Source organism: Ochotona princeps, chromosome X (genome assembly GCF_030435755.1).
Source record: "Ochotona princeps isolate mOchPri1 chromosome X, mOchPri1.hap1, whole genome shotgun sequence".
In the NCBI taxonomy this organism is placed as follows: Eukaryota; Metazoa; Chordata; class Mammalia; order Lagomorpha; family Ochotonidae; genus Ochotona; species Ochotona princeps.
In genome coordinates, this window is record NC_080865.1 from 17,971,557 (window position 1) to 17,984,625 (window position 13,069).

Sequence of the window (13,069 nt, forward strand, 5' to 3'; positions counted from 1 at the left end):
TGCCTGTCAATTATCTGGAGACACGGGCATGCTTTATGCTATCAGAAACACACCATTAAATATCACTAATCACTGAGTTCTTGAAGACAATTTCCAATTCATAGTATGTTTTTTCAAAAAGATGTTTTACTCTTAGAAGTGTTAAAGGACTATTTCAGAATGTAAATTGCAGGAACTAATAGGTAGGAAAGAAATTTTCAGAGGAAGTTATAAGCATGAGAGTGTGCTTGGTGAGGAAGGTTAAGAAGTATAGCTATATACGTGTGTGTGTGTTTACATATATTTGGATAGAAAGAGAAACTGAGGGAGTAAGCATGCCTTAGTTTTGTGAAAGTTGAATGCCATCTGCGATTAGATTGGATGTTAGGTGGAAATTATTTTAAGGTTATCTTCCATATCTTACAAGTCCAGATAACAGGATTATCTGATTTTCTACCACTTGGTCCCTGGATGTATTGAACCATCCTAAGTAATGGAATCATACATTGATTCCCAGTGTTAATCCTTTTGATATGGGAAAGGCAGGCAACTAACTTAGGATCTGCTGAGCCAGAGATGCCTGCAAGCTATCCTCCCCCAAGTGTCCTGGCTGGTTTGCAGATGAAAGGTGCTCTTACAGATGAATCCTTAGGTCTCTAGGAATGGGCTAATCCTAGAAGGGGCATGACCTCGGATTCCAGAGGGAAGACAGAAAACGAGAAAATACAGTCAATGCAGTTTACTTCCATTTAAATTATGTTATACTCTACATTCTACATATAATTGTTGAATATTATCTCTCTATATACACATATATCATATCACAGTGTTACAATTTTCATTTCAATCATCAAATATTACATAAGAGACCAGAGAAGCAGTAAGGTCTACTACATTAGTTCTTATTTTTACTCATGCTGATGTTCTTTCCTGTCTAAAGTTCCCATCTTTCTTATTGTATTATTTCCTATTTGCTTAGAAAACATTCTTCAGCCCATAGCTTAGAAACTAGTTTGCCTATAGCAAAGTGACTTTCTTCTCCTTTACCTAAGAGTCTGTACATTTTTCCTTCCTTTTTAAAGGATATAGTGCCTGGACACAGAATTCAGTTTATAGTTAACTTCTCTTCAGCACTTGAAAATGTGTGCCGCTTCTTTCTGGCCTCCATGGTTTCAACTGAAATATCCTGCGTTTGATTCAGGGCTTCTCTATAAGCAATGTGCTGTTTCTCTTTGGCTGCCTTCTAGGACTGTTTGTTAGTTTTCAGAAATTAATGATGATGTATGTATTACCATGGATTTCTTTTGTTTTCAACTGAGTGGAGTTTACTCAGCCTCTTGAAACTGAAGGCTTATATATTTCATCAAATTCAACAACAAGTTTTCAGACATTATTTCTTTGGGTAGTTTTTCAGAACTACTCTCTCCTTTCTCTCTGGAAATCTGACAATAAAAGTAATAGTTCACTGCTCCTTTCTTAGGGACTCTCTGTTTATGTTTTAGAAGCTTATGTCTTATCTGTTATTCACATTCCACAGATGCTGTTGATCAGTGCTCACCTTCACTGACTCGGTTACCTGGCTTCCATTCTCGAGTTCATTCAATAAAGTCTTTAGCTTACTGCATTCAATCAGTCCTCTGATTTCAACTAAATTATTTATTCACCTCAGACTTTTTCCTGAAATTCCGCAAGGATATTGCAAAAAAATTGCTGTTCCTTAACATGCCATGTGTCAAGACTGAGGAAGGGAAGTTAGAAAATGAATGAAGATGAGAATATATGCTATGGACCAGAGAAATGATGTGGTAAAGTAAAACCATGAGCAGGATAAGGTTAGAGAAATTACCAGAAATACAGTCCTATAGAGAATTCATGTGAAAGACAGGAGGTGGCAGTAAGAGAATGGAATTCTTAAAACTGAGATAGAGAGATTAAAGCTATTGGAAATGTGTCTGGACTATAAACCTTGGCATGGCTAATGTTGGTTGAAGAATAAGGTAATTGAGAGAAAGCAGGTCAGTTATGGAAAAGGTCACTTATGGAGATATCGAAGTCAGCAAGGATTTTTAACAAATGCGGTGTTGCAACTTGAACTATTTTGTTGAATGGCAGAAAGATCAGACTGAGTTTTTAGGTGAGAAAAAGAATGATCTGAAAGCAGAAATTTAGAATAGAGATAATATCTTTCCTACCTCCTACCACTATAACTCACAGAATATAAGAATAAAAGTGGCAAAAAGTAACACACAGCTATGCCCTATCAAAACCGGGAAATTCTGAAAGAATATTTGCAGAAATGAACTCATTCCTCTTTTCTGAGGCAACAGAAAAATATAAATCTAAACTCTCCATACGGTTACATTTTTACCATAGAGATGGTGACCGTAGACAGTTTCAGTTGTGTACTTATTTCCTTATCTATTCATAGAATTATCACAAATCATATTTATTAGATCTTACTTTCAGAGATAAATACACATCTAGATGTCAGTAAAAACTGTAGAAATAACTGAATTTTTGACACATAAGGTAGAGCTCCAGTTATATTTGACAGATTCATAATGATTTTCATTTGAAACTCTTATCAGATATGCTTTATGTTTTCTAGAATTTTTAATTTTAAACCAAAACCAGATTTGAGGTGATAGAATATTTTAATTGACTTTGGAATTGGAAATTGATATTGTATTTTTTTCAATAAAAACTAAATGTTATGAGAAATTCAATATTTGTATAGCATCATACAAGAACTTTTGATTTTTTTTCTTTTTAAGAATGTACCAGACAAAACACAATGCCTGGTCTAGGACATATTTTAGTTTGCAGATGCCAAAAATTAAAATGTTAAGTTTACAAAATTACATTGAGTCTCCCAAATAGCACAAATATATTAATGCTGTCACATCTCTACTCTCACTCTAAGCTTCCCCTATTATTCCTATTTCTTGGTGCTCTTTTTGGGTGCACTTGATTTCAGGCTTGTATCAGTGCTGTGGCTCAACAGACTAATCTTCTACCTTCAAGTGACCAGCATCCTTCCTATATGGGAGCGAGTTGGTGTCCCAGCTGTTCTACTTCCCATCCAGACCTCTGTTCATGGCCCGTTATAATGGTCTTTTTAGTTATCTCTTCTGTGGAAGCAGTGGAGGATGGCCCGAGTCCTTGGGACCCTGCGCTCACATGGCAGACCTAGAAGATGCTCCTGGCTCAGCTCTGGCCATTGTGGCCATCTGGACAATGAGCCAACAGTTAAAGATCTTTCCCTCTTTGTCTCTTTCTCTCTGTAAATCTGCCTTTCAAATAAAAAAAAAAAGCGAAAAAAAAAACCAATTTTTTTTAAGATTTATTTTTTTTTTATTACAAAGTCAGATATACAGAGAGGAGGAGAGACAGAGAGGAAGATCTTCTGTCCGATGATTCATTCCCCAAGTGAGCTCAACGGCCGGTGATGTGCCGATCTGAAACCAGCAGCCAGGAACTTCCTCCAGTTCTCCCACACAGGTGCAGGGTCCCAAAGCTTTGGGCCATCCTCCACTGCTTTCCCAGGCCACAAGCAGGGAGCTGGATGGGAAGTGGAGCTGCCGGGATTAGAACGGGGCCCATATGGGATCCCGGCACGTTCAAGGTGAGGACTTATGCTGCTAGGCCACGCAGCCGGGCCCCCAAAAAACCCACTTTCTTTTGCTTAATCTCTTTTTTGGGAATTTTACTTCAAATAAGAAAAGAAGTGGTACTAAGGCACAGTGGATTGAGCCAACCACCCTCCCCTCTTTTTTCTTGAAAGGCACATTTACAGAGAGGAAAGACACAAAGATCTTTCATCTGATAGTTCACTCCCCAAGTGGCCACAATGGCCAGAGCTGAGCTGAGCTGATGCCAGCATCTTAGGCAGCAGCTATACATGCTACATCACAATATTGACCTCACAATTTCACCATTTCTAAGATTTATTTCATATTCATCAATACTCAAATGGCATGATTAATATGTAATAGAAAAGATGTGTACCTTGTAATACATTTGCAAGTAATATTTGGCTTTGCAAAGATGTGCTATTTTTCATAAGTATGAATATTTTATCACACTTATTTCTAATATTTCAAAAATTTTCTTGACTCAAACACACATGTATTAGGTAACATACTATTTAATCATTCAAAATTTCAAAAATGAAATATTTAATAAACAAGCATGCATATTCTATAATCCTTTACTGCTAAATTTTTTCTAAATTATAATTTCTTTGAATATTGATTTGAAAAAATGCATCATTTCTGAAATATGAAGGAATATACGATAATATACTATAAAATAAAAATCTTTTACCATGTACACGATTCATAGTACTAATGTGGAAGGCAGATGTTTCACGCATGAAACTGTCCCAGCATTGATCAGCAACAAGTTGCCTAGAATCTTCCTGGCCTAATTAAAAAACAAAAGATATTGAACTTTATTATTGCATTCCGGAAGAAAAACACCTGTGCAGATAGAAACAGAATGAAAGTATTTGTAATTGGAAACTTCTCTGATAAATATTTTTAATGTCTATTTTGAAATGAAATTTAAACAGTATTTCTGAAGAACATATTTAAGTTTTATAACATTAAAAGTATTAAATATCAACTAAAAAGTCCTTGTAATTTTTTTGAAAGCCTCTTTGAAATCATCATTTGAAAGTGGATTATAGTTGACAGCTTTTTCTAAAAATAAAATAAATTCTGTTGACAATATGGGGGTAATGCTACATGTATATATCCCCCTCCAAAATCAACATGCACCAATTGAAAAAAATGTGCTGAAAATTTTAATGGAGGTGTGTTATTTAAAAAATATTTGAGACAAGATTCATGTTTTTGATAAATAACAGTCTTCTGATAATTTGCGTTGGAACAGCTCGTGACCATAAGGCCTTACAGTCAAGGAAAATGAGTGAGTGTAGATTTGGATTGCTTATTGAATTTTGGGAGTTACTGATGAAGAATCATGTGAAAGAAGTTCCAAATATTTAGCTATCTAAACCTTATGTGAAAACATTTAAAGTACTTGTAAGCAAGTAGAGTTTCATTTACTTCTTCCTAGGGGAAAAAAAGCAGCTTTTTGTGATGGGTAAACTAAAACTAATAATCTAACTAAATAAATTATAAAGAGACAATATATTTGCTACTAATTTATCTGACTATAAAACTCAAGTTTCAGAATATAACTAAGGCATATAATGCGAAAGGAGATTAATTAGAAATATTTTTTGAGAAAATTGTACCAAAATGTTAACCTGCAGTCATGGCTGAGATATGTCAGCTTTATTGGATAAGCCAAAGTGTTTTTCTGTCAGTTATTGTGCAGAAGAAAAATGAGGTGACACCATTAGTTTCTGAAGAATGTTCAGCAAAGACATCAGTTCTTGCCAATACTTATAACTGAAAGAACGTTCTCCTAAAGGTTTCTTAGAAAAGACTGCAGTGAAACAAGAAGGACTTAGATGAATCCCTTAGAGGATCCTTGTGTAACGTGATGCTGCGGGTAAGGACATCACAGCAAAGTGTTAATGGACTGAATGGTTTGGGGAGGGTGTGACACATTTCAGGTATACGATTTTTTGGCTCCTTTCATTTAATATATGAGTATTATTTAGGATATTCAAAGAAATAGGTTGTGAATCTCTCCTGTGTTTAGTGGCACGATTTCTTCAGCTGAACAACTTCTTGTATGTATATTGTATATACCGCAATGAACAGTTAGTGAGAAATAGTTTTGTCTGTTATGTGAGAAGCCATGTGCAAAGTGATTCAGGGAACTGGCTTTCTGGACTTGGATTTTTTTTTTTATTCAGTTCCTGCATTTAACAGCTATGATCATGAGCAAACTGCCAAGCCTCTCTATTCTTCCATTTTTCCCACTTTGAAAACAGATACAATGCCTATTTCAGAGAATTCCTGTCTAAGTTGAGGTTTCCTCAAAAGCTATTATTTGCTGAGTGCTATCAGGAAGCATATTTTGGAATGCAGAAGGAAGCGGGGCAAAAAGGAAGGAATTCAGTGCCTGGTGGATTATCAAACAATTAGTACTGTGAACGTGTGTGGCTCAAGGCTGCTGGGGAACTCTCAGAACCAGTGCATAATACACATCTCAAAGGCATACTGCCCCAGGGGCACAGGAACTGTATCTATAAATGGACAGAAAACTAACTCAATAACACCTCTAGTCCTTAGTAGGCAGGCAGGCAGAACAGGCTCTGCATGCCAAAGGAAATACTCAGAGTTAACAACTGTTGATAGTTGAACAGGGCCCAAAGACCAGTGAAATACCTGTTGTAGTGAGATAAAGAACATGCACTTCATAAATAGAGTGAAATATTTTTAAATATGTTAAGTACATGTAAGATGTACAGATACAATTGGATTTTACTATTTTTCCAAGAAAACTGCATTTATAAACTCATTAAATTTGTGGATTGGCCAATTCTGTAATATTTTCTCTCTCGCTGATACATTGGTTATCTCCTTTAAAAAAAATCACTGCTTCCAAAAACAATGCTCCTTTTTTCAAAAGATCTTTGACATTTTATTTCTGCTGTGTGCTCTCCCCAAATCACCAGAGTGTTAACATTCTGTTAGTGTTCCAGTCATTCAGCAGATAAGCTTTAAAAGCTTGCTCTTTTTTTAAATTTCATTTTTCCTATAAAAGTGACTAACATGCACACCTTACACACCAGGATTCCACAAACATTATAGGTAAGATAAAGAGAGACTTCTGGCAAATCTTTAAATACAAGTATGCACGAGTTGCTGTGATATAGCATAGAAGGAGTAACCATTCTAGTCTTAGTTGGTACAGGGATGAAGGAGGGGAGAGAGAAAGCAGATAATGGAAGGAAAAAGAGAGGTGGGGGCGAAGAAGAGGAAGAAGGGGAAGAACAAGAAAAAGAAGGGAGAAGGAAAAGGAGGAGAAGAGGAACAAGAATGAAGGAGGAAGAGAAAATGGAAGAGGAGGAGGAGGAATGTAAAATCTGAAATGTGATATCTTTCACACAAGCAACTGACTTCTTGGTACTAAGACTGTTGCTATTGCCTTCCCTAACAGGATCCTCTCAAATTGTAACATCTCCAGGAATAACTGCATCATTTTCTTTGGAGAGATAACAAGAGATTGCACATTCTTATCATGGTGTCAACTAACTTCAAGTTATTTAAATGAGAGGATATTAATGTATTACTTTTTCTAATCATGATATTTTGCATATATGGTAATTATTTCAGTCTTATCAGTCCTGTTTCCTTGTAGGCCTTCAACGGTTCAGGACCAGCTATGAAGCTTAGCTTCCGAGCAACAGAAACACAAAATGGTATGTAGATGATGCCTAGGAAAATGCAGAGTCCACAAAAGAGAGACAGAGGAGAATATGACAAAGAGGGAGACCTCAGGGGCAAAAAAAAGGAGTCCTTTTCACAAAGAATAATGAGCAAGAGAGTAAGAGAGACTAAGAGAGTGCCCAATGAAATATTAAAGGTCTGTGTCAATCTCTATTCTTTCCTCACATGTTCTTTTTAAAATTAACAGAATCACTTTTCCTTTTAAATTTTTCCATTTTTATATAATATATATATACCACCACACACATTTTTGAATGTTAGTGTGTTTTTATTTCTGTTTTTTAAAAAAATATGTAGTAAAACATTACTGGATACTGAAATAGCAAATCTACAAGGGAATTTCAAAAGCTTGTGGGAAAAATGAAATTAAAAATGAATTGATTTTGGTGCAAAAATATTAAAATTAATGCATTACTATTTCATAAAAAAGTCTGTGTTTTTCTTTCTTGTAGTTATGAAGTTATTGGCTGTCTCTAAAAATTCCTTTCCCTGAAAAGATCCATGACTCTAACTCATGTTTTTCTACATCAAAAATCTGAGCCTTAAGGTTGGTACAAACTTCACATATTTTTGGATTGCTATCTAAATTTATGATTTCCAATCCCACAAAACACATTTAGATGTTTCAATATTGTCAGCTCCATCTTCCTTTCCCTCTAACAGTTATTGCAAACCACCGTTTCCCTCTTCAAATTTCTTACTTTGTCTCCTTTCCTCAGTAGACAGAAATTTAATCCCAAAGCTCATTTACTGTGTACTAAATTACCCACATTCATGTTTCTTTTATCTTAACCTCACCTGTCCAAAAGCAACAAATGTTCTCCTATTCCTGATACTTTGATCTACCTCCTGTAAACCTACACCAGTGCTCAGCCCTGGCTGCTTCTCTGTGCTTATAACTATGTCCAAAGCTCTTCCACTTTAATCTGCTGACTTCTTGAGCCTGCAGTCAACTTATACAAAATACTACAGGACTGTCCTCATCGAAGCAAATGTAACCGTAAGATAACACTACTGATGGGAATGTAATTTAGTATAGCCACACTTGTAAATAGTATGGAGATTCTTTTAAACAGAACATAGAACTGCCATATTATCTAGTAATCCTACTATTGGGTATACACTTGAAAGGGCTTGTCATCATTTTTTTCAGAGATATGTGCACCACCACATTTACTGGGGCATCCATACACAATAGCCAAGAAATGGAGTCAGTGAAGGTGTCCGTCAACAAACCAATGGAAAAAGAAAATGTCAGTATTACTGAGCTGTGAAAAAAACAGTAAAATCTTGCCATCTGTAGCAAAATGGATGGAACTGGAGAAAACTGTTTAAAGTAAAATAAGCCAAACACAGAAATACAAATACCAAATGTTATTAACTCATATGTACAAGTTAAAAAATGCCTCAGTCTGAGTATAGAACAGTAGTTACTAGAGACATTACAATGAAATTGGATGCTGGTGACAAAGCAGAACTACATATTAGGTGTAAATTCCTTGTTACACAGAATAGTGAGTTGGTTATAGTTCACATTAATCCCTTACAAATTTCCTGCATGAGTAAAAAGAAGGAGCTGTAAGTCTACAATCATAAAACAATGAAAATGAAAATGTAGGTTACATTAATTTGACCAGCAGAGTGGCTATACATATATTGAAATATCACACTGTATTCCATAAATATGTACAATTAATATTAATAAATTTTTAAAACATATTTTAGCAAATATAAAATATTTATGAAAACAATTTTAACACATTACCTAATATTCTTAAATTAAGAATTGTAACAACAATGTGAAACAATAATCAAGAGACAAAAACTCCAACATGTAAATGATAAAAGTGTGAGCTTCAGCATTAATTAAAAATAGCAAAAATTCATAATGATCATAATATACAATTAGAGAAATGTGACTACTTAGGATTTTAAAAGTTCAGAAAATAGGTAATATCTACAATGTACTCTTGATGGCAGCATGAATTACAGTAGTATAATCATCTGGGCGAATAAGTTGGTCATTTACAGCAAAAACTATATGTACCACAGGAACAAAAATTGTACTAGTAACAGTTTAGTGATAGTTGGAATGGTTTCTGGGTCATGTCAAATTTTAGATTTTAAATGTGGTTAGAAAACTCATAGTTAATTTTTATTTCCAATGAACATGACTAAACCATTTCAAACAAAGTGACCAAACACTTCACACAACTGTTTTAAAGCATTAATCATCAGTATGACACGAGTAAAAGGACATGTCTATGGAGAACCAAAATCTATATCAATCATATTGTCTGTTTATAAAGAAAGGAAGAAAGAAACAATTCCTACAAATTTTTATGGAATGTGCACTGTGATACTGAACAGCATAATTGAAATGTTATAAACCTAACAAATAACACATTTTGGTTCACAGATAATATTGGAAGGACCTATCCTGATGCATAGATACCTAATTATGATTCTGACTACACAATTTTTGAGCTATGATTTTAACCACCATATTTCAGTTGAATTTGGTTTTCTCTGTTATAAAGTGATACTGCTGAACTAACAGATCTCTAAAGTGTCCACTACTTCCAAAATGTTTAGCATCTCTGAAAAAAAAAATTCTGAGTGTTATATTCAAAATGGCATGTAAAAAGTAAGAAAAACAACATACTTGTTAGTATGATGTCAATGATGACGCACTCCAGGGTGGGATTTTGGAAACTGATAATGAGAGATGAATGATAGCCGAGAGGTGTTATTACTCTTTGTGTGTCCATAGTCTTGGGGAATAGTCCTACTCCAGAGAGGTGAAAATTCCATTCTTTGAACTGTTTGAAGACAAGCGACCAAGGCATATTTATGATAATTGAATATATTTTATGTGCAATATTTAATAAATTAATACACTTAAAAACTTTATCAGATAAGAAAAGCTTTACTGTTAAGTTTTAATATTCCTTGTTTCCTTTCTTTTCAAAATCTTTTGGATTTATTGAAACTACTTTATATACTTTTTGTAAGGAAAAAGGAGTAAAAGACCAATATTTAAATAATCTATTTTCAATACTTTTAAGTTTTTTTTAAGATTTATTTGTTTTTATTGGAAAATCAGATTTACAGAGGGGAGAGTCAGCGAGAAAGATCTTCAATCTGCTGATTCACTCCCCAAGTGGCCACAATGAAGCTCAGCCGATCTGAAGCCAGGAACCAGGAGGGAGCTGGAAGGGAAGTAGAGCATCTGGGACATGAACCGGAGCTCATATGGGATCCTGGTGCATGCAAGGTAAGGACTTCAGCTACTAAACTACCATGCTGGGCCTACTTTTAAGAAAACTTGTAGCAACAGAAAGGTGAAACATTAATGAAAATCTTGCATTTTTTTCTAAGGTGTTTCTTAAAAAGATGAATTAAGTTAAAGAAAATTGGATGCTAAACACAGCATGAAGTTTCCAAAATTTTAGAATGCATTTTAAATGAAAGCCAGATAACTGTCACATGAAGCCAATGGAGGTGAGACAGAAACTAAATTCTCATTAACGGAAATATGTGTAACTGCATACCGCATTATTTATTCCCATAATCTAGTGCAGTACATTTCCTGTTATTACAAAATATTGACAAATGGCATAAACATTTTGTGAAGGAAAGCAGATAATTTTACTTGAGTTTCACAAAGTTGCAAAAAAGTTTGCTTCAAAACATTCTCTTCAAATTCATTTAGATTAGAACAAAAGTCCTTTGGAAGTACAACAAACTAGGAGTGAGTGCCAGATGAGTTATAATTCTGAATCAAAAAAACTTTGTTAATGTTGTAGATGAAAAAATCATTGAGAAAAATTGATAAGCAACTTAACAATTTCCTAGTTTACTATCTCACACTACATAGATATTTCTGTTTAAATCCAATAAGATAACTTTTCTATGTGACGACAGAAATCCATAAAATGCTGTTTCTTACAGGATTCAAGACGAATTTTATTTACATATTATTTTCAAAGCACGGTGTTACTGTTGGTCACATATTCTAATAACATAATAATAAAATTTTATTACATTTTCAGTTATGATGTCATAACTTGATTCTAACCAATTGGTTGAAATGAAACTAGTTTGCTTTAAACCATTAGGAATGAGCCAAACTACGGAAAGAAGTTTGTGTTTCAGTGTTTTCTCAAGTGGCCTGGAATGCTGCAGTTGCTATGCTAAAGCACATCTCACTACTATTGAACACTTGATACTCAGCTGTTATCCTATCATTGATTTACTTAATTGCTTGAATACAGAGAGGGAAATTAGCAAGCAATTCTGTGAACAGGTGAATTAAAGAAGTAACATTTTTTTTCAACCCATCTTTATTTCTAACTTCTTATACTGTTTAAAGAGTAAACATTTAAAGACCCAATTTTGGTGTTTCTAAAAGAAAAAACAAATGGAGGTAAAAGACAGGAAATCTGATTGTACTCTGAATAGATAGGACTGAAGCGTGCTGAAAATCAACAGAGCTTTATATAAATACAAGCTACAAGAATCACAGACTATTGTTGGATTATAAAATCATTCTGATTATGTATCTTTTCCCTTCAGTTTTGCTATTTAGGCTTTGAAATTAAATGAGTCACACACGATCACACAATCAAGAATAAATGAAATGAACAAGGATGACTGGTTGAAAGTAAAAGTTAAACATGTTGGAAACTAAGAAAATCCCAGAACAGAATGTTTCAGGGAAAAGAGAATGTCCAATTACCACACTGCTGATTATAGTTTTTTTTTTAAGATTTATTTGTTTTTATTGGAAAGGCAGATATACAGAGGAGGAGAGACAGAGAGGAAGATCTTCTGTCAGATGGTTCACTCCTCAAGTGGCTGCAATGACTGGAGCTGAGCCAATCTGAGGCCAGGAGCCAGGAGATCTTCCGGGTCTCCCACATGGGTGCAGAGTCCTAAGGCTTTGGGCAGTTCTGCTTTCCCAGGCTACAAGCAGGGAGCTGGATGGGAAGCGGGACTGCTGGGATTAGAACCAGGGCCCATATGGGATCCTGGCGCATGCAAGGTGAGAACTTTAATCACTACGCTATCGCGCCAGGCCAGATTATAGTTCTTACTCTGGTGTTCAGTACCAAAGCTCATTAAAAGATTCTGGTGGCATAATGAGTTCACAATATTTGCATTTGTGATATTCTAGACCAATTAATCTTTAGATTCAGAATCTGCGCAAATAACTTTAGCCTAAAGTTAGCTTTTTACAATACAAAACTCTTCATATAGATATAAACCAGCAGCAAGTGACATTGATAGTAAACCAGTTATATTCTTCAGTTCTGCAGTGAGGCATAATCGGAAACTGTTAAAGCTTACCCTATAATCTCTGCTGAGAATTGATTTAAGGTTCATCAGTTAGTTCTTTGATTTTTAATCAGTTAAAGCTGAGAGGTACACAATTGTATGTGGGCTTCTTCCTAATTGCAAAAAGTTATTTGCAACTGCTAGATTTAGAAACAAAAATCTAAGGCCTTAAAAAAAAAGACCACCCTATAGATGTCTGTTCTTTCCTAATAACTTTTGAAAAGTTCATTCAATTAATATTTTATGATGATCTGATTCTGCTTGTAAAAAATGTCAACAAGATGAATTAAATGAAAGAGGAGGACCTGAATAATTCAGGGATAGAAAAATCGCACAGGTTATATAGATATTGGAAAGTTTGAAGGGGACTGGACTGA

General features: G+C 34.7%; 1 protein-coding gene across 1 annotated transcript in view; it reads right to left on the reverse strand.

The window, feature by feature from the left end:
- Nucleotides 1-13,069, reverse strand: part of CFAP47 (cilia and flagella associated protein 47) — a 206,610-nt gene that overhangs the window by 32,330 nt on the left and 161,211 nt on the right. The window contains exons 56-57 of the mRNA XM_058658984.1: nucleotides 10,018-10,174; nucleotides 4,306-4,404 (exon numbers count right to left, since the gene is read on the reverse strand). Coding sequence (XP_058514967.1) covers nucleotides 4,306-4,404; nucleotides 10,018-10,174 — 256 coding nt within the window. The remainder of the gene's footprint in view (nucleotides 1-4,305; nucleotides 4,405-10,017; nucleotides 10,175-13,069) is intronic.